Consider the following 22,562-nt stretch of genomic DNA (forward strand, 5'->3'; position numbering starts at 1 on the left):
GTACCTTTCTTAGGTATATTAACTGCTGTTCATATATACCTTAGAAATGTCAATTCTCTTCTTTCCCTCCTTCCCTCCCTCATCTTTTAACCTAGTTAAGGCTCTAGTTGCACCCCCCCCCCCCCCAAGAAATGTACTTCTACGTAGAAAAATGCTGTTTACCAGCTATATTTGAGATAATCAACAGAGGGAAAACACTAAAATCAAGAGAGTTAGAAACCTTTTTGTAAATGTAAAATTAGTAAAATCAAAAAGGATTGGGAAACCTTCTTGTAGGGGGTGGAATTGTAGCAGACTTGAGAGAAGATAAAATGAATAAACCAGATCGAAGAAGAGCTAGGTGGCACAGTGGATAGAGCATTGGCCTGGAGTTCAATCCAGCCTCCGCACGTAGCTGCGTAAGCGTGGGCAAGTGACTTTGGCTCTGTTTACCTCCATTTGTCCATCTGTAAAATGGGCATTATAACAGCATTTACCTCCCAGGGTTGTTGTGCGGATCAAACGAAATAATTATAAAGCACCGCCCCGCACATAGTAGGTGTCACATAAATGTTAGTATGATAGGATAAATAATCATGTCATTTATTAAGTTTATTAAGTTATCACGGGCTGGGCAGTGTGTTTAGCATTGAGGATAGACGGGTAGAGATCGTGGTCCTTTTTACACAGCGCTGTCTTTATGGTCCACAACCTGCCCTTTCCCCAACCTGTTGGGGGCAGGTGATGTAAGTATTATCACCCCCATTTTACAGATGCTAAAACTGGAGTGACTGGGCATGGTTTCCAAGCTTGTGTCAGGGTCAGTCCGGGTATCTCAATTCCACGTCCTTAAATTTTTCCACTACGAGACCCAGGTGGGGGTGGGGTGGCCCGGAAAGAGGCTTCTGTCCAGGAGTGTGCAGGTAAACGTTTAACCACCTGCTTTCCGGGTGGAAAACGTATCCACGACACACTTTTAAGTTTAGCACTTATTATTAACGTTTTCCGACCATCTTTTTTTTTTTTTTTTTTTAAAGCCTAGACCATCGACAGAATATCAAACTAAGCCTAGATTCGTCCAGTTGGCCGGATTTTCAAGGGGTCAGAGCTCCCGCTGGGAATTTAACGAGCGGCTCAGCCCACGCCGGGATTGCATCTCTCGCGGCGGGTGGCTCCGCAGCAGCAGTCCCACATTTGTTTACAAAGTGCGCTCGCGTCCTTGAGCTCACGTGTCCGGGGGACCCGGCCGCCATTGGCGGGCGCCCGAGCCCCGGGAGGGAAGGCGCAGGTTGCCGAGGCGCATCTCGGCCGCCCGCCCCGCGTAGGGATGACCGCGAGGCGGGGCGGCGGGAGGTGGGTGCGTGTGCGGGTGCGAGCCCGCCGCGGGCAAGGGGCGGACGACGCGAGGGGCGGGGCGAGGCGCGGGCGGCGCTAGGACCCGCCGCCCGCCCCCTCCGGCTCCCGGGAGCTTGATAAAGCGGCAGCGGCGTTTGACGTCAGCGGGGAGTTAATTTTAAATCGGTACAAGATGGCGGAGGGGGACGCGGCAGCGCGGAGGCAGCAGCAGCAGCGCCCGCCCCAGGAGCTGCGGCGGCGGCGGCGGGGGCGGCCTCGGAGCGGAGAGTCGGCGGTCCAGGACAACCACGTCTCGTCCCCGTCCTCGCTAGGTAGGGGCCGGGCCGCGCCGGGTCTTCGTCCTCTGGGGCTCCCCGCGGCCGTGCCCTCCCGCTCGCCCGCCCGCGCCTAGGCCGCTGCCGGAGCCAGGGGGAGCGGGCGCGCGCGCGCGTGGGGCCGGCCTGGCCTGCTCCGGAGGGGGCGGGGGGCTGTCCTTGACCGTCCCCACCCCGGAGCGGGGCGCCGCGGGGGGCGGGGTGGGGGGGGGCCGCCCTTGGTACGCGGACGCGCCCCTGGGGCAGGGGGCGAGCGGGGCCAGGCTCGGAGGCCCCTCCTCCAGAATCCCCCTTTGGGGGCTCCCCGAGGGGTGGAAGTTCAAGGCTACCTGCCCGACTCGGCCCGCGGGCTCCTGCCGCCGGGGTGGGGGAGGGTACAGCGAGAAGGGGGGGCCGGGGCGGGGAGGGGGCGCCGTCGGGATGGGGAGCGGCGAGCCCCCGGCCCAGCTGCACGGACGTAAGCGCGTCTGGTGCATGCCCAAAGCCCGGCTCGCACCTCTTCCAGAGCCGCGGGCGGGGGCAGCCAAGGGCCAGGCGTCCCTTCGCCCGAGATCGCCCCTATTTTTAGGAGAAGAGCATTTGGCCGGTCCGGGTGGCGTCCGGGGCACAGCCGCCGAAAGCTCCCACTGTGGTCACCCAGAGTCAACCCCGGCCCCGGCCACTGCCCCTCTGGCTAGTGGGTTCTGGACCGGACGGCGGCCGAAAACCCCCGTGAACCCGACGTCTTGACGACTAACTTTGTCCTGTTACCCTGTTTGAAACTTCTCGTAGCTTGGCTCCAGTCTGCATGACAAGTCCCTGGAAATCATCTTATGTAATCCCAAGAAGCCCCGGATTGTTCTCAGGATCAAAGTCTTCTCCCCCGTATTGTAACATAGGAGCCTGTTTAGTCCTGGACAGTCCTGGACTTGTTACTGTAGCAATCACATCCTTTTCCCCGGCCTTGTCAGAAACGACCCCGTTTAGCGCTGTTACACGTTGTTGGAGAAATTAAACTCTCCTCCCATTGTAAAAAACGGAGAATAGTGAATTAAAATGCCTGCCAGAGACATCATAACTGACGCTTCCAGCGTTATTCTCTGCGTTAGGAAAACTTCTGTTTACTAAGGTATACTAGAAGGTTAAGAATTTTAAGCTGTTAGCTGTTCTTTTGAGCCTTCAGCTGTTATTCCCAGTGTTACCCCAGCATTAAGAAAACTTATTTGCTAAGGTGTACTAGGGTGTTAAGAATTGTAAGCTACTAGTTACTCTTTTGAGCCATCAACTATTATTAGTTATTCCTGGCCTTAGGGAAACTTACACAGCATTTGTCTAACGTGTACTAGAGTGTAAGAATCTTTAGGAGTAATGTCTTTTGCCGACATTATTGAAAAGCCTCAGAAAATGAGTCGTCTTAAATATTAAAATATTAACCTTTTATTTTTAAAACTAGTCCTTTAAAATAGTTTCTATATATGAATCTCAAGGTGTTAGAAATCTTCCCACCTTGCAGTATATACTTAAGATAATTTAATTTCTTAACTACCTGCTGAAGTTAAATTAGCCTTCCCTGAATTCCTGCTTTGATGCCTCACTCAGGCGGGGAAAGTGTGTCTGAAAGTGGATTTTTGGAGGGTGTGCCAGCAGACCTACCAAACCTGAAAAGTTTCCAGTTCGTGGCTGGTTGTCATTGGAGAACTAGGCTAGGTGAGTCTTGGGAGTAGCTAGAAAGTTGGCTCCCAGGTGAAACTTTTTTTTTTCTCCAAGCTGTAGCAGCTCGTGAAGAGTTGGCTAATTCCTAGAAGGGATGAGATCTACATAGGAGGGAGCGATCGCAGAGATGAAGTCATAGATCTGTGTGGATTAGAAGTATGTGTTATTAATTCATCATCAATTACGAAAAATAACTTTGATGGTGGTGCCATTATAGTAAGTCACCTCCTATTGCTCATGCTTTTAAAATTCTGTCTGCATTCATTCATAAGCATTTATTTGTCAAGCTAGGCTCGACTAGGCTTTGCTAGGCACTGTGTGAAGTCTTAGGGAGACAAAAGTGAATCTGAGTAACATACTTTATATTGGAAGGATGCTTCGTGGACTCAGTTAAGTAGTTAAAAATACATGCAAAGTTATTGGGGGTGGGGCTGGAAGGGTACTAGCAAGTGGGGTTGTCAGGATAGGCCTCTGCTGGAGGTGACAATTGAGCTGAGCCTTGAAGGAGTGTGGATTCTAAGAGGTCCATGTGAGGAGGGAGGCATGAAGGACCCTAGGTGCTATAGAGTAAGCCACCAGTTTGGCAGGAAGGTAGTAAATAAATGAACCATAGCCTGGAAAGATAGGTCAGGGCTATTCTGGAGGGGTTTAAATGCTCTAGAGGGTTTTTAATAACAAAATTTATCCTAGAAGTAAAAGGGAGCCCATGGAGCATCTTGAACTAGGGTTTGTGATTATTTTTTAAGAGGCATTTTTGGCAGTGCGATAGATAAGCTCTCTGGCCTTGACATCGGGGAGACCTGAGTTCAAATGTGCCCTTAGACACTAGCTGTGAGACTGAAGACAAGTCCTTTGACCTCGGACTGCCTCAGTTTCCTCAACTTTAAAATGAAGATAATGACAACACTTACCTGGAAGGGTTGTTTAGACAGATAAAATGAGATCGTATTTATAAAAAGTGTTAAGCACAGTGCTTGGTGCACAGTAGGCACACAGAAGTAGTAACTGCTTATTTCCTTTTCTTCTCCTTTCTGCTTATCGGTTGTTTTCCATGTGCGGGGAGCAATGTCTATCATTTTTCAGGTTTTGCTTAGTTATGGACTTAAAACCAGTTAATCAAAGTTATTGGAGTCTATATAAAATAGTATATAAAGCAAGACTTGTTGAATCATTCAGTCATGCCCAACTCTCTGTGACCCCATTTGGGGTTTTCTTGTCAGAGATTCTGGAGTGCTTTGCCATTTCCTGCTCCAGCTCATTTTACAGATGAAGAAACTGAGGCAAACAGGGTTAAGTGACTTGACCAGGATTACACAGCTAGTAAATGTCTGAGGCCAGATTTGAACTCAGGTCTGTCCTGTTTTCAGGGCTGGCACTCTATCCACTGAGCCACCTAGCTGCCCCGGAACAAGACTAAATAATAACTATTTCTCACACACCACATGTGCCTTTGAGATTGGTAATCTCTTGACCAGAATTAACTTCCTTCTTACCTGTCTCCTGTTATAATTCCTAGCTTCGTTCTAGGCTTAGCTCAGGCACCACTTCTGCATGAAACCTTTCCTGTTTCTCCCCACAAGTACCTCACCTGGCCCCCCCCCCTCCCCCCTGCCGTCTGTTTTCTATACATCCATGTGTATTTGCCTTCTGGATTAGTTCTAAGTTCACAGTTTTTGTATCTTCAGCACTTAGGACATTGCTTGTTGACTAACAAGAAGTGGGCCCACTTAGTGTAGTGGCCCAAGAGGGCCTTGTATCTGTAAGATTGAGTTGTAGCTGTGCTTTGTCTAAATTTTTTTCCCTTAACCTCTTCTAAAACTTTTAGTAGAGTTTTCTGTACACCTGTTAGACTCTCATTAGGTTTATTGAATGAATCAAGTGCATGAACTTAGGTGTATATTTTGGCTGCTTAGGACTTTTTAAAAAAGAAACTTTATGGTTTCTGGACTATATTCCTCATAGGTGAGGTGTTATGTAGAAGTTATCAGAAGTCTTCTTGGTAAGTGTCAAAGGAAAACCTTAATCATCCTAGAAATGTACTTTATTGAATGTACTTTTTTACTTTTAAACTTAAGTTTCAGAATATGACCAAAACAATATGTAATATTTAAAAATAAATTTATTGCAGAGTATATTTTTGGCCTTCTGTGGAATGTAGTGTTTGGGGTTGGGGGGGGTGGAGGGGTGGGGAAGTAAAGTGAAGAGTACTGCCTAGTAAAGAGACACTGCCCTTTTCAGTGAAAGTAAATTGGTGGTGAAAATAACTCTGGTTCTAAGGTTAGAACACCTACATTTATTTTTGGAATTCTGTTTAGTTGAATTCATTGGTAAAGGGTCTTGGAGTAGGGAATACCTGTGTTTAAGCCCTGCTTCTGAAGTTTAGTAGTTGTATGACCCTAAGCATGTCAGTTAACCTCTTCATGCCTCAGGCAATGAATTTTCTAAGTCTCCAAGCGTTAAGTGCCTACTGTGTGCCAGTCAGGAGATGGGGATACAAAGAAAGGCTAGGGAACTCAGTCTAATGTTGGAGACAATTTGCAAACAACTATGTACAGACAAGCTACATACAGGATAAATTAGAAACAATCTCAGAAGGAATGTGCTAAGATTAAGGAGGACTGGGAAAGTTTTCTTGCAGAGCGCAGGACTTTGGCTGCAACTACAAATGACAGGCATAAATATGCATCTGCATTGATGGAGTTTTCACATGCAGAGATCCTACACCAATGGAATCATAGTCCTAGGCCAAAAAAAAAAAGCTGACATGTGTATTGCTTCCTAATGTGTAGGTGACTTTCTTCACAGCAGCCCTGAGGTCATATAAATAGGGAATAGAAGTGTTATAAATTCCAGTTTTACAGATGAGGGAACTTAAGTGTAGAGAGAAATTACATGTTGAGGTTTATGCAGCTGTCTATGTCAGTAAGTGTTGGAACTAGGACCCAAACCTAGGGTACTTATTTTGAGGATTTTTTTTTAAAGAGGCTCCATTATATTTCTTTTTTTATATAGTTTAAGACATTTTTCAAAATATGTCCATGTCCATGTGTCTAATACCTCTCGGGCTAAAATAGTATTTAAAAGTAACTAGAAAACGGTTGACTAGTTGAATGCTCTTGGAATTCAAGGTCCTATTTCTTTTAAAAGCATTAGACTAAGCAGTATGAATGAAAATGAATGAAGAGGCAGTTATTAAGCACCTGCTCTGTGACAGCCACTGTGGTAGAGCTTGGAAACACAAATACAGAAGTGACAGTACAGGCCTCCAGAAGCTTGCATTCTAATTGGGGGTGGGTGTTGGGAATGAAACCCATAGGGAAATGGGGCCAGGAATGAGTTTTGATCTGAGGAGTCACCATGATTCTGAGTACGGCCATCTGGCAATTGATTATTTCACCTTTTTTAGTAGCAGTGTAGCTGCATTGATTACTGTTTCCAGACTATGTGGGGTGGGAATGGGGGTAAGAAGAGAGGAGTGTTGGAACTGGTCCATTAGAGACAGAACAGATGGCAGGATGGCTCTTGGTAGATTCTCTGGGGCCAGCTAGTGGGTTAGTGTTTTCATTCGTTCACCTACTAATCAAGACAGCACTCCCCCAGGGCAGAGATCCAAAGTTTAGTGGATTGACTCCATCAGGGTGGGTAGGGGGCTTGGTCTCTGGAGATCTGGGTCTAGAAGGCCACCATTTTTGGTGGTTAAATAGTAAAATTTGAAGAGGCAGACATATCTTTTGCATCTGAACCCTAATCATCTTCCAGAGGTAACTAACAGTAACTACAGGATATAATATAATAAAATACAGGAAATAATATTTAAAAGGAAGGCACTAGAATTAGGGGTTAGGAAAGGCTTCCTGTAGGAGGGGAGATTTAAGTTGGAACTTAAAGGAAAGGAGGTCAGTAGTCCAAGTCATTTCCTGCCCTGTTGTATCAGACTTTGGAGTGGGTAGGAGGACATCCTCCTTTTAGTCAAGCTGAGATAGATTCAACTGGGATTAAAAAAGTACAAGAACATAGAATTGTTGCCCAGCTTTCCCTCCCTGACCCAGTCAGCCTTCTATACTGGTTCCGTCTTTCATCTTGTTTAGTTGAATCCTTTCCCTATAGGTTGATTAAATCCTGTCAACAAATGGGACCAGGGGTTGTGCTAATGAATTCCTAATTTCTGAAGCCTCTTTTCCTCCTTAGGAATACAGTAGCATATAACTCTTTATGATAGCATTCTTTTTCTTCCATTTGAGTGAGGGCAGTACTTAAGACTAAGAAGAAATAAAAGAAGAGAAAAGTTAGAGAAAAGGAAGGAAATACAAAGTAATTTGGGCTCTGGGATCCAAAGCCCCAGATTTAGCATGTGAAAAAGAAATTTAATTGCTATAAATTTAGTGTCTTTTCTGTGTCATGGATTGTTGTGATATTACATTACGCTAAACAATATGATGAAAAAGCATTTGGACTGCCAGCATATTCCTGAGGAGGAAGAGGTTTCAGAAATTAGAAAATTTTACTCTTTAGCACAACCCCTTTTCCCACTTGATTGTTAAGGTTTAGTTAGTCCAGAGAGGAAGGATGAGACTGGATGAAGATGGAGGTGAAAGCAAGTGCTGGTAGAGATCATTGATTTATTTTCTTTAATTTCTGCCAGTAGAGTAATATATCTGATTTTGTACTTTCTGGCTTTTCAGATTTAGTTTAGGGTTTCTTTTGTTATAAAATGCATATCCCATTTAACTTAAATAAGGAAGTATGTAAAATTAGAATGTCTGCTCTGATTTTGAATAGAAGTAAACCCACCTTTATTTCGTCTTCACTTTCTTACCCACATTCACAACATCTGTGTGCTTAGAAATTGAATTTGAACTTGTGTAAGCAAATTCTAATTCTGTGATAAATTTGGACCTTCACTATTACTGTAGAGGGAAACACCATTCTCCCAGTTTCTCAGACTCAGAACCTAGCAGTCATCCTGGACTCCTCTATCTCTCCATTCTCCCAATCTGTTGCCGAGGCCTGTAGATTTCACCTTTACAACCTCTCTCCAATAAACCCACTTCTCTCCTCTGAAACTGCCACCATTCCAGTTTAGCCCCTTTCACCTCATGCCTAGATTATTGCAATAGCCAGCTGGTAGGTCTGCCAGCTCCATGTCTCTTCCCCATTCCACTGCCTTCTCCATTCAGCCACTAAAGTGACTTTCCTAGCACATTCCATCATGGTCTCCACTCCCCCCCCCCCCCCCCATCCACTCACTGTCCTCCAGCAGCAAAGACAAAATGCTGTGTTTGGCATTCAAAGCCCTTCCTAACTTGGCCCCCTCCTACCTTTCCAGTCTTCTTACATCTTACTCCCTAATATATACTCTTCCATCCGGTGACATTGGCCTTTTAGGCTATTCCATAAACAAAATACTCCATCTCTCAGCTCTGGGCATTTTCTCTGGCTGTCTCCATGCTTGGAATGCTCCCCCTCCTTTCCTTTGACTACTGACCTCCTTTCCTTTAAGTTCCAACTTAAATCTCCCCTCCTACAGGAAGCCTTTCCTAACCCCTCAATTCTAGTGCCTTCCTTTTAAATGTTATTTCTTATATTGTATTATATATTATATCCTGTAGAGAGCTTGCTTTGTATATATTTGTTTGCATGTTGTTTCCCCATTAGATCGTAAGTTCCTTGAGGGCATCGATTCATTTGCCTCTTTTTGTATCCCCAGTACTTAGCATAGTGCATGGCACATAGTAGACACCTAATAAATATTTATTGAATGAAGGAATGAATGAATAAATGAAACAGAAGGTGGAGAAATTGGAAATACAGAATAAAGAGTAGAAAATAGTAATAATTGGAGAGAACAAAGTGAGAAGAAATCAGGTCAAATGTTTAGTCCTTTGAATTTTATCATTATTATCTTTAAATGACTTCTTTCTTCTCTGAAAATAGGCAGTAAGGGCAGCTTAACTCCTTATTCTGGGCAGGTAGGTATTTGCAAGGCTGACCTATAAATTAAGTGGTAGTAACATAATTTGTAAAGGACGGTTTACATTCTAGTTCTCAAAATTTATGCTCCCTTTAAGGAGATGGAGTGTTGTTTACATACATCTTAATGGATTTCAAGTTTGTTCTAAAAATACTTAGTTTACTTTGTTAACTTTCATTAGTGTACAGCTGCTTTCTAAATACACAGAATAACATGAAATTATTCTAGAACTCATTTCTCTGATCTGAACCAAAATTACTAAGATTTCTGAAGCAAAAATTGGGTAAGACTGTTGCACTTGAATCTAGAAAGTAAAATTTCATAGCAGTTCTGAATTTTGCCAGTAAATGTAGTTAGCTGACCTGGGATTGATGTTAGCATCTACTTAGAAATCTAGCCACCTCATCTTTAATTGTATTGACTTAGGTTTAGGCTAAACTTTCTTTTATTGTAATACAAATTACATAAAACTGGATGTCTCAATATCTTCAAGTACATGCTTGGCAAATACTGTATAAATGCTGTCCTCACCTGAGTTTTATAGAAACCCCATGAAGCAGATACTGCAAGGAATAATATTACTGTTTTACAAGATAATAAGTGATATTTTTATGATTACATAAATGCTAAATGGCAGAAGGAAGATTTGAATCCCAGGTCTTTGGGCATATTAAATCTGGCACTCCATCCACTGTACCTAGTGCCTCGCAAGGACAATTTACGCTCTGGTTCTCAGAATATACTCATTAGTGGAAGAAATGAGAATGAGTGTCAGTATTCTGAATTAGTGGTGTGAGAAACGTGGTTTTGGCGATCACTGGACTTCCTAGGCAGGGCCAAAGTCCTGAAGAAGAACCCTGTGATAATCCCTAGGGAAGGCTGTACAGACCACAGGACTCCCAGAGGAAGACCAAGTGGTAGCCATCCCTTAATCTGTGGGGATCACAGGGCCTCCTAGGGGTCAGACCCTAAGGAAGACCCAAGTGATGGCCCCTTAGGATGGCAGTAAGATCACAAGGCTTCTGAGACAGGGCCGGAAGTCCCATGTGATGTCCCCTTAAGAAGGCCATGCAGACCACAGGGTTCCCCAAGGGAATCCAGAGTGGTAGCCCTCTTAACACCGCAGTGGGGATCACAGGACACCCCAAGACAAGATCCAGGAGTAAGCCTGGCGAGCTTCCGCTGCCTGTTGCTTCCCTTCACTTGACCTTAGGAAAATCCATGTGATTTGCCCACTCACACCCAAAGAACTCAGGACCAGAGTGGGCAGAGGAAGGCATTTTATTACACTCCCCGGGAGAGCGGGTGTAGTGCTCGCGGGAACACTCACACCGATACCATTCCCTCCACTCCTGCTAGAGTCATGGTTAGTTTACAATCTTTGTTTTTTACATAGTTTTCCTAGGTTATACAGTTTATATAAATAGGATAATAAGGATACAGAAGCAAAAGTGAAGTTAATTAGATTTTCCTTGTCTTAGTTTAGGATTAAACTATATTCTTTTACTTCCCCTACTTTCCCTCTTTAACATATGCAAATGATGCAAATCAGTAGGCCTGGATTCTTGACCAAGACCAGACACTAGATAAGCTTGAACAGGTTCAAGTGGGTTTGGCCTCTCTAATTCCCCAGACTGCCTTCTCAAAAAGCATGCACATGCATACAAGCCTCTGACCTCTCACCTGACCGACCTTGAGGCCTGGTCTCTGCTAAAGCTGGGATGGGGGAGGGTGGGGAAGCACACCTTTAGTTCTGTGGAAACAAAACTCCTCCTCCCATTTCTTACAGTGGCTTCTTGTGTGTATAATACATTTCTGCTACCAAAAAGTGTCTTCTTATGTTTCTGACATGGATAGATAGTTAGTTTGGAATGGGTAGAATATGCTGTAGTAGGTAGAGTATGATGCACTTATATATAGAGGAAGCAGCCTAATTTGGACAATGGAGATAGTTCAGGGATGCTGAGCTAAAGAACCTGGGGCAGAGCATTCTCTCCCTCCTTTTCCCCCACAAACCACTAGACCTGCTTCTAGCCCAGCCCTACCAGATTTTATCCAGGAAGCAAACAACAGGATGTGCAGCCTGGCAGCCACTTCTGAAGGGACTGAAGCCCCTGGCTGTTCAACAGCCACACTTACTGGAGACTGGAAAAGAGAGTTCCCACTACCAGAGCCTTTGGCATCAACCTGTGGTTCAAAGCAGAGAAGGGTATATTTGATCTGTGGAACTGACATTAAAAAAGATGCATTACCAGTTTTTAGCCGAAGACTAAAGATCATGAGTTCTTTCCATCTGACTTGGTGTTAAACCTTTATGTGCATGTCTCTTCCATTTGAATAAGGATTGTCATTACTATTTGTATCTCCAGTGTTTTGCACAATACTTTGCATATAGTAAGTGCTTAATAAATGTTTATTCATTAATCCTTAATCTTTATAACCCTTGGCCTTCTTCATCCTCATCCTGACCTCCAGTCCTTTCATATCTTAGTTCTCCCTTCTCTATCTTGACCTCATGGTGAACTCACCCAAGTCTGCATTATCCTATAATCTGAAGTCCTTTGCACCCTAGCAGCTTCCACAGATTCACCGATCATTCTCTTCCAATTCCCCTGCAGTCTGGAAACTGTCCTCTTTCAAAATTAACATGATGTTTTAGTTGTAAAATCTAAAAGTCTCTTACCAGTTTTTCTTGACCTCTCTACAGCATGCAACATTGTTTATTACATTCTCCTGGGTACTTGTTCTTCTCTAAATTTTCATGACACTTCCTTCTGGTCTTCCTCCTACTACTCTGCTCTTTCCTCAGTCTTTTGCTGCCTCTCCGTCCGTGTCACTCTCACCCTGAGCTCCAAGCTCTGTTCTGGGCCCCCTTCACTTTATACTATCTCACTTTGTGATCTCAGTTCCCATGAGTTCAGTTATCTTTACATGTAGATGATTCTCAGATCCGTCTACCCCCAGTCTTTCTTGAATATTTTGAACTGTATGGTGAAAAAAACGTGTCAAACTCAGTATGTCCAAAATGGAACTCATATTTCCCTTCAAATCTTCCCATATTTCTTATTAACCTATTAGAATTGAAGGTACTACCATCCTTGAAGTCACAGGCCAGTAACCTCAGTTTCATCTTCAACTCCTTACTCTGACTTAACCCACATATTCAATCTGTTGTCAAATCTTATTTCTGTTTTCACAGCATCTCTCGTGTACCATGTCCTTCATTCATGCAGCCGTCATTCTAGTTCACATCCTTATTACCTCTGATTTGGGTTGTTGCAGTAGCCTTCTAACTGCTCTCTCTGCTTCAGGTTTTCTCTCCTGTGTACAACAACACAATAAAGAGCTTGGAGTCTGAGCCTGAAATCAGAAAAGGCATTTATTATTCTTTCTCATGAGAAAGGATGCCACCCAAGCAAGAGAAGTCAGGGGCATTTTAATTATATTTCACATTTATTTGGTCTGAATATTTGGGTACATCCCCTGAACAGAGTACAGGAGAGTACAAAGGACTCAGATGGACGCCAGTCCTTTTATTGACACCGCCCTTCCCCCCCCCCCCCTCCTGCCAGGCTCTTCAGTAGCCAGATACAACCCCCTTACCGCCTACATCATCATGCCCTACACAAATGGCTAGTTTAACCGTGCCTGCAAGCCTCTAACCTTTCACCTGAGAGCTCTGATTAGAACCAGTTCTAACCAGTCACCTGACTTATATTCTGCTAAAGGGGAGGGGGAAGAGGGATACTTTCTGTGGAAACAAAACTGCTTCCCCCCCCCCCTCCCTTTTCTTACACACCTCAATCTATTTTCCACATAAGCTGCGAAGGTGATTTTTCTAAAGGTTAGCTGTGACCATGTGAGCTCCAGAATTCCTTGGTTTGATATTTAAAGCTCTTCAAAACTTGGTCCCTTCCAACTTTTCCAGACTTCTTTGACCTTTCTCCCTTCTATTCACTTCGTGATCTATTTACACTTGCCTCCTTGAACCTACTGCTCCTTCTCCATCCTCCGCCCCCCCCCCCCCCCCCCCAATCTCTTGTCTCTGTGGCTTTGTATTGACTGTCCCCTAGTCTGGAATACTTTGTACCCCTTCACCTCCATTGCTTCTTTCAAGACTCAGCTCAGGTTTTACATTTCCCTTCCCTCTCTCCCTCCCTCCCTTCCTTCTTCATCTCCCAACTGCTAGTCCATTCCTCTCTCATATTAATCTTTCATCTACTCTGTATATCTCTTGTATTATCTATTATTTACATGTTATCTCTCCCTTTATAATTGTGAGCTCCTTGAGAAGCTCACAACAAAGACTGTTTTTGCCTTTTCTTATATCTAGTGCTTAGCACAGTGTAAACACATAGTAAACACTTAATAAATACTTTCTGACTGAGTGATTCTGAGCCTTAGTTCCTTATTGGGATATTGGACTAAAAGACTCCAGGGGGTCCTTCTATCTAAAATCTTAACCAAAATTTTTTTTTGTTCTTGGTGATAGTTTAACATATTGTTAGACCTGTCCACCTTGAAGAGATAAAACCTAAGAGTTAGAAGAAACCACAGAAACCATTTTGTCCAACTCATATTACATAAGGATTGAGGTAGTGTGGCATGGTGGATAGAAAGCCAGCCTCAAAGCTATGTAGACAGGTCCTACTTCTGGCACATACACTTTGTTATCCTGGGCTTAGCCTCTTGGGGCGCCAAGGACCTCTAATACTAGAAAACTCAGACTTGCCACTGGTAGCTAGAGTTTTGTTACCCTAGGAGTTCCTTGTACTGATGAAATGTCAGCTCCATACCTATCTGTATCTATAGTATATGGATTAAGCTTTTGTTTAATCATCTCTAGTGAAGTGGGCGCCTTATGCCTCCTTCTGTAACTAATTTTACCAGGAGACAATTCTTAAGAAATAAATTGAGATATAAAATAAACCCATATAAATCTTTGACATTTCTATATATTATTAACAAAGCCTAACAGCAAGAGATAGAAATTCCATTTGAAGTTACTGTAGACATTATAAAATATTTGGGAGTCTGCCTGCCAAAACAAACCCAGAAACTACATGAACACAATTACAAAGCATTTCACACAAATAAAGTCTTATCTAAATAATTGGAAAAAAAAATCAGTTGCTCATGGTGGGCCGGGCTAATATAATAAAAATGACAATTCTACCTAAATTAATTTATTCATTTGCCATGCCAATCAAATTACCAAAAATTATTTTATAGAGCTAGAAAAAACAGTTAAAAAATTTATCTGGAAGAACAAAAGGTCCAGAATGTCAAGGGAATTAATGAAAAGAATGCAAGGGAAGGTGGCCTAGCTGTACCAGATCTTAAATTGTATTATAAAGCAGCAATAATCAAAACTGCTTGGGTACTGGCTAAGAAATAGAGTGGTGGATCAGTGGAATAGGTTAGGTACACAAGACACAGTAGTCAGTGACTATAGTAATCTACTGTTTGATAAATCCAGAAGCTCCAACTTCTGGGATAAGAACTCACTATTTAACAAAAACAGCTGGGAAAAATGGAAAATAGTATAGCAGAAACTAGGTGTAAACCAACATTTTACACCCTATACCAAGATAAAGTCAAAACCGGTACATGATTTAGATATAAAGGCTGATGCTATAAGCAGACTAGAAGAGCAAGGAATATTTTACCTGTCAGATCTGTGGAGAAGGGAAGAATTTATGACCGAACAAGAAATAGAGGACATTATGAAATGCAAAGTGGATGATTTTGATTACATTAAATTGAAAAGTTTTTGCACAAAGCCAGTGCAACCAAGATTAGAAGGGAAGCAGAACGCTGGGAAACAATTTTTACAGCCAGTGTCTCTGATAAAGGCCTCATTTCTAAAATATGTAGAGAACTGAGTCAAATCTATAAGAATATAAGTCATTCCCCAATTGATAAATGGTCAAAGGGTATATGAACAGACATTTCTCAGATGAAGAAATTAAAGCTATCTTTAGTCATATGAAAAAATGCTCCAAATCACTATTGATTAGAGAAATGCAAATTAAAAGAACTCTGAGGTACCACCTCACACCTATCAGATTGGCTAATATGATAGAAAAGGAAAATGATAAATGTCGGAAATGTGGGAAAATAGGAATACTAATGCACTGTTGGTGGAGTTGTGAACTGATCCAACTGTTCTGGAGAGTAATTTGGTACTCTGGCCAAAGGACTACAAAACTGTACATACCCTTTGACCCAGCAATACCATTTCTAGGTCTGTATCCCAAAGAGATTATACAAATGGGAAAAGGACCCACATGTACAAAAATATTTATAGCAGCTCTTTTTGTGGTGGCCAAGAATTGGAGGTTGAGGGTTTGTCTGAGGGAATGGCTGAACAAGTTGTAGTATATGAATGTAGTGGAATACTATTGTGCTATAAGAAATGATGAGCAGGTGGACTTCAGAAAAACTTGGGAAGACTTACATGAACTGCTGCTAAGTGAAATGAGCAGAACCAGGAGAACATTGTACACAGTAAGCCACAATGTGCAATGACTGACTTTGATAGACTTAGCTCTTCTCAGCAATGCAAGGATCCAAGACAGCTCCAAAAGACTCATGATGGAAAATGCTATCTACATCCAGAGAAAGAACTTTGGAGTCTAAACACAGATGGAAGCATACTGTTTGCTCTCCTTTTCTCTTGTTTTGTTTCTTCTTTCTTGTGGTTCCTCTCATTAGTTCTAATTCTTCTTTACATCATGACTAATGTGAAAATATGTTTTAATATGAATGTATGAGTAAAGCCTGTATCAGATTGCATGTTGTCTTGGGGAGTGGGGAGGAGAAAGAGGGGCAGAAAATTTAAAACTCAAAAGCATATGGAAGTGAATGTTGAAAACTAAAAATAAATTAATTATATACTTTTTAAAAGAGGTAAATTGTCTACCTCTTCTCACTGTTCCTAGTTAAGCTCTCTGAGACCAGCAGAACAACGGTAATCTCTTTCACATGACAGTCCTTAAAATACTTGAGCATGGCTTCATGTCTCTTACTTTTCCAATGAATTCCAGCCCCCCACCTACTCCCCAGCTGCCCAAGTGGTTTTCCCAAAGCATAGGTGTGACCATGGCACTCCTAGAAGTCACAGTGAGAGATGACTTCTAGGAGCAAACATTTGGCTCCAACCTATCTTTCCATGTGTGTCTATCACTTCCTTTCACACAGTCCTAAGTCCTATCTTTTGGCCTTGGAACTAGCTGTACCCTCTGCCTTGAGGGAATCTTAAGAGTCTCAAGTCTCTTTTAAAGTTCAGGCCAAGTCCCATCTTTTACATGAAGCCTTTCTTCATCTCCTCAGTTGCTAGTGCCTTCTCCACAAAAAAATTGCAGACATTTATTTTGTTTATACTTAGATATGTGTATGTCTCTTCTTCTCTCCCACCCCCACCCCCCTTAAGGTCTATGAGGGCAAGAATGCTTTCTCTTTTTTTGTATCATACTACCTGCTACATAGGCTTAACAGTTATTTGTTGGTTGACAGCTTCCTTGTCCTTCCTAAGTCTTTTCTAGGCTAAACATAGGATCATTGGTTTAAAGCTGGCATCCCCAGCTCCATCAACCACTTCTCTTACGGAATGATCTTGAGATCTTTCAGTATCTTAGTTGCTCTCTTCAGGATGTTTCCAGCTTATTAATGGATGCAAGGAGAGGTGATGTTTCCTGTTCATACGCAAATGCTTTCTAAATAGGGTAGCTGTGTGGTGAGTTGGCCAGCCTGGCAGAGAAGCAAAAAGAAACCCAATGAGCAAAACTTAGATATCCAGGAGGTTAATTGAGAAATGTGGCACCACCAACCAGATCCCATGATGATAGAGAAGGGTGCTGGAATACAGCTTTCTTGACATTACACTTAGTCCTGTGATAGGTCTTTGTATGGGTCAACATTGGTGCTCGTGTAGGGCAGGCATATGAGTTGGCCTAGCTTCTAGGTTTTTCTATCTCAAGCTTATATTTTGCTGTTATCTGCTTCTTTGCTACTCAATCTGAGTCATAATATTAGGCTCTTAATAATAATTGGCTAAAAGGGCATCTGGACTCAGGTTTAGACATATTGCTCAAAGGTCTTGAGTTGGGAGGCCCTACTCTTCTAGGCCGGGTGGTGGTTGTCTGTAGAGTTACTATTCTTGGGAGGGGGGAGTAGGCTTTTCCACATGGACTGGAGACTTCAGCTCAGGAATAAAGCCCGGGAAAGACAGAAGCTCTCTTAAAGCATTTAACAAGAAGTGTATTAAAATAAAATATACTATTCTAATATAGGCATTTTTTGGTATTTAAAATAATTTCATGCAAAAGGCATATAGGAGTATGTTTACATAATAATTTTTAGGGTTTTCCTTTATCTTAGTTTCCGGATGGCAGTGGTACAAGTTACGGAATTTTGTTCTGTGCCTCATATTGATGAGGAGACGTGACAGGGAGCCATTATAATACCCTTCCTAAAATGTGATGCCTAGAACTAAATCAGGTTCTCCACATAATATGACCAGGGTAGAAGTAGGCCCTTTCCACTTAAAAAATTTAATGTCATACTTGTAAGACAAAAAAAATCATTTTAAGAATATGCTGCTGCTGCTATGAATATAAACCTGTGTAATAATTTAAGAAGTAAATATAAAAGCAGTGATTTGAAAGGCTTTAAAATACACTAATAAGGACAATGATATGATATTTGATCTAAGTGCTTAGTTTAAGTAATTGGTCATTTGATTGTAATGTAAGGTAAAGAGCATTCTAAAATGTTCACTTATTCAATTTGACAAGGATTTGATAATAGTTGATTTGAGATCACAGCAGTTGTAACCAGAGTGACCTTTGTTTTCTTTGAGTGACTCAGCTTACCTCATTGAGCCTCGCTGGGTGCTGGGGGCTTCTCTTCCGGGGCAGGAAGCGCAGAAACCATGCCAGGGAGAGGAGAACTTCCTGTGTGATGAGTCATGGGGCTGGCTGAGGGGAGGTGTTGACTCCAGAGCCACGCCCTATTGGGTGTTAACCTAGTCTACGCCAGGGGGAGAGGCCAACTCAAGAACCAATCGGCCCTGGTCATTCCGGCGGCGCTTGATGATGTCAGGAACTCAATGGGTGGGGAGAGGACAGCTTGAAGAGCTCTTTTTCCTTTTCCCGTTGGCGGGGCAGCGGTGGGGAGCGTGACTCTGGGCCAGTCCTTGCTCTTGGGCCGAGCCCAGATGTAGGTAACTATGAATTGTATTGGGTCTGTCTGTTGATATTTGTAATTTGTTTGTATTTTGGTTTTGAGGTTCAAGGTGCTGCTTCTTTTCCCCCGAACTAAATGAATGTTCTGATCCTCAGGGTGCTGGTTTTTTCCCCTGAAGTATGTCTCTTGATGCTTTTGTGTATGTTCCCCTGAACTAACTGAATGCTAACTGAATGCTGGCGTTTTTCCCCTGAACTAAATGAATGTTGTCTGTATGGTAACTGAATGCTGGATTAAAGTAAGCTGGTCAACCCCTTCACCGTGCTTTCCTTGTTTAAGCAGATAAAAAGAACTTGTGCATTCCCGGCGTCTCGGCAGCCTCCTGGGTGCTGGCTGTGGAGGGGATCTTATGTCCCCACAGAAGCTGCTAGCTGGGTTGTTAAAACAGTAGTTTACGGGAATAATTACTTATTGAATTCTTCATTGTCTTTTCAAAAATACCTTTTAGGACCTGCACATATGTACTCAATGTTGACTGGAAATGTGGTTGTTGCATCCTTCATTTTTGAAGAGGATCAGTGACGCCATGGGATGATGTCTTGATTTATGAATGAATTGTATTTAAGTGAAGCAGAGTTGCACAGAAATCAGCCTCACTCTTTCAGAGTCATTGAAGTCCAGTGACAAAAGTCAGAATGACTGATGATGACGTGGGATACAGTGGATGACCTCGGTGTCTTCAATATTTGACCAGGCTCTAAGTGCTCCTCAACACCTGCTTCCCTGACTGTGGCTGCTGGAACAAATCGTTGTCATCTGCCCATTCCTTCGAGGGGGAGGGCGGGGATGGAGTCCTCCTATGCTTGAGTAGATACCCCGCCCTTCACCTCACTGAGTTGTGTCCTGTTACCCTGAACCTAGGTTAGCCTGTATTCTGAGACAGTTTACTGGGATGTGGCTGCCGAGCATACTATAGCTTTTTAGAACCACAACTAAGAGTTGAGTGCCAGATGGACACCAAAGGTAGATGGGGAACCCTGAAAAGGCTCAACATGCCCTCACCAGAGGTGCCAGTCCTCCTTGGCACACTATACACCCTCAAAACTGACTGGAAATATACTTGTAGTGAGGGGAGTAAAAGGCTTTGGTCATTTAATCATTTGAAATGTTCACTGCCACATGGTGGCTGGAATTCTAAATTACAAAAGGCAGCAAAAATCAGTCTTTAAACTTCTGAAGTTGACTTTCTCTGTCTTTTTAGAGCTGAATCTCTTTTACTTTTACCCTCTCTCCTGCAGAGAAAATTGTGGAAGAGAAACTACTGACATAGTATTTTGCATGACCAGGTTTATGTGAGGTCTGTGCAGCTGATATTTGTTTTGCTTTTTTTCCTCTGAGTGAAATATGTAGTCTTGAACCATGAAGAGAAATTGTAACACCCTTCTAAAGGAAATAGTCCTTTAAAAACAGTTGTTAGTCAAAGATTTTTAAAAAAATTGTTGCCTTTTGTTAACACTTCTTTCATTTTTAAATAGATGTGGCAATATGAACCATACTGTGGAAAACTTTCTATTGAGAGCTGAGAGGCTGTTAGCACAAAAAACTGCAGTCACATCTCATAAGATGGCAGGTCGTTCAGTAGAAAAATATACAGTACAACCAGAAAATGTCACCCACTTTTTATGTTTCAGTTCATTTCATCCTACAATCCTTGTTCACATATTCATTATTTGTATTGAAGTCTGTGGTCTTTGAAGGCTTAGTATAGCTTCCTGTCATGTTGTTATTTATTACTCTAACTAATAACAAACTATACACACTTGATGGTTTATACAGTATTAAACTGTCGTTTGAGCCTCCCAATAACCCTGTGAAGTAGAATCTTCATTTTAAACAAAGAAATGGAGATTCAGAGAAGTTGAGACTTATTTAAAGGCACAGGACCTGTAAGTTACAGAATCGTGGCAGGAATGCAGGTCTTTTCATTCCGTATTCTGTGCTCTGTCACATCATAGCTGAACTTCTTGGGACTATGGCTCATATCTAGACTTCATAAACTGGTGTGCATTAGGGGAAGAGTTCAGAGGGTCATTGATTGAGTTAGAACACAATTTTTTCTATTTCAAGTGTTTATTTTGAAAAAATTTTATTGTTGCCTTTTATTTTTATGTCATCCATTTTACTGCATTTTAACACCCCCTCCTCTCTGGAGCCTTCCTTGTATCAAAGAGAAACAGTTAAGCAAAAACAAATGATTGTATCCATGGTCTTCCACTTCTTTATCAGAAGGAGGGATATGTGTTTCCTTACGTTTTCTAGGACCATTATATTTTCTAGATCATTTTATATGGTCTCTCAAGAGCTCAGCTTTCTTTTAGTGTGATAGTCATTGATATTTTATGTGTTTGGATATATTCTCTTGGTCCTGCTTACTTTAATTAAGGATTAGTTCATGCAAGTCTTCTCATGTTTCTTTGAACTGATTACATTCATATGGCATACCTTGTCCAGCCATTTCCCTATAGACGGACACCCACTTGGTTTCTGTTTTTTTGCTACCACAAAAAAATAATCCTTTAAGTATTTTGATAAACATAGGGGCCTATTTTCTTTGACTGCTTTGGGGAATAAGCCCAGTTGTGGAATTGCTGAGTCAAAGGGTATAAAACAGCTTATTGACTTTTGTCACATAATTGCAAATCGATTCCTAGAATGGTTAGACTAATTTGCAGCTCATCCAGTAGTATTTCTGTGTGCCTGCCTTTTCCCTACAATGCTTTCCCTTTTTTCCTTTGCCAGTTTGATGGTTATGAGGTGAAAACTTAAGAGTTACTTTAACTTTGAGTAAGGATTTGGAACTTTTTTTTCATGTTTCTTGATAGCTTGCAGGCATGTTGAAAACTGTTCCTATCTGTTTGCAGTTTATCTCGTGGGAATACTCTTAATATTCCCTGCTACCCCACTTCTTTCCTGAGACCTACAGTACTCACTTCCCTCTCTCTGGTCTACTATTCTCTTTCTCTGTGATGTAACAATATGTCATCTTCCTTTGTTGGACTTGTTTTCATCAAGGGTTTGTATCAGATTGTTGTTGCTGAGGTTCTTCTTGTAGGATACGTGGGCGGTAACAGAGAACATTACTAGAAATTGCCTTCTCCTTTCCCTTATGAATATTTGCAGTGTGTAGGACTGTGTTAGTTGGCTGAAAAAGGTGTAAGACAGGTCATCAACCTCAAGGATCTTGAACTTTATTTGAGATGTTATATATATGAGGATAGCATATTGCTTTATATTATATGTCAAATGAGTGGCAGGCAGTAACTAGTGCAATAAGGAAGTCAGAGGAAGATACAGAGTGTTTTGAGATTTGGAGAAGGGATGCAGCTTTGGAGGACTCAAAGAATTGGGAAGGTGTAGATGTTTTTGGGGAGGCGGGGAACCCCCATGCTGCATATGTACTCTTATTGCACGTATAGTACCATGCTAGACTTTTATAAGAGACAAATAGTGATCTCTCCTTTCTAAGGATTTGTGATAATCTAAAAGGAATATTTAAAGATTTATGCTATGTTTTTCTCTATAGAAATTCTACTTTGATAACTTACTGTGGTGTGGAGATAGGCATAGCTTTTTGAAGTCTATATTGGCATAATGTAAATTTTGGCTTACAAAACTGGAAAGTATGAGCAAAATGACAGAGATTGTCTTCCCCATAGGAGAGACCTAGCTAAGTTGGAGAGACTCCATCTCAGAGAGGCTTCAGTGTAATAAATGTTTTAGCCCCAGCAACTCTCTGAGAGAAGTCTGAACTCACACAGATGGAATAAATCATGGATTGAAGGTGTACTCTTTTTACTTAAACTTTTTGTCTTCTTGAGGGCTTTGCATGGGACTCTGTACAAAGGAGGTTTAATGAATGTTTTTTGAGTAAGTATGCTGTGATACACTATAGTGATGTAATTCTCTACCCAGGGAACTGAGAAATAATAGTGATGTTTTTAAAAATGAGGTCAGGATATATTTCTAGATAATTTAGGGAAAATTCTCTTCTGAATAATCTA

General features: G+C 42.2%; 1 protein-coding gene across 2 annotated transcripts in view; it reads left to right on the plus strand.

The window, feature by feature from the left end:
* The first annotated feature begins 1,369 nt into the window (after nt 1-1,369).
* ATL2 (atlastin GTPase 2) overlaps nt 1,370-22,562 on the plus strand; it is a 78,203-nt gene continuing 57,010 nt past the window's right edge. The window contains exon 1 of one of the 2 annotated variants that reach the window (XM_036751040.1): nt 1,370-1,646. In XM_036751040.1, the coding sequence (XP_036606935.1) occupies nt 1,508-1,646 (139 nt within the window). In that variant the 5' untranslated portion in view covers nt 1,370-1,507. The remainder of the gene's footprint in view (nt 1,647-22,562) is intronic. The other variant, XM_036751041.1, reaches the window with a different exon arrangement.

Source organism: Trichosurus vulpecula, chromosome 3, assembly GCF_011100635.1.
Source record: "Trichosurus vulpecula isolate mTriVul1 chromosome 3, mTriVul1.pri, whole genome shotgun sequence".
In the NCBI taxonomy this organism is placed as follows: domain Eukaryota; kingdom Metazoa; phylum Chordata; class Mammalia; order Diprotodontia; family Phalangeridae; genus Trichosurus; species Trichosurus vulpecula.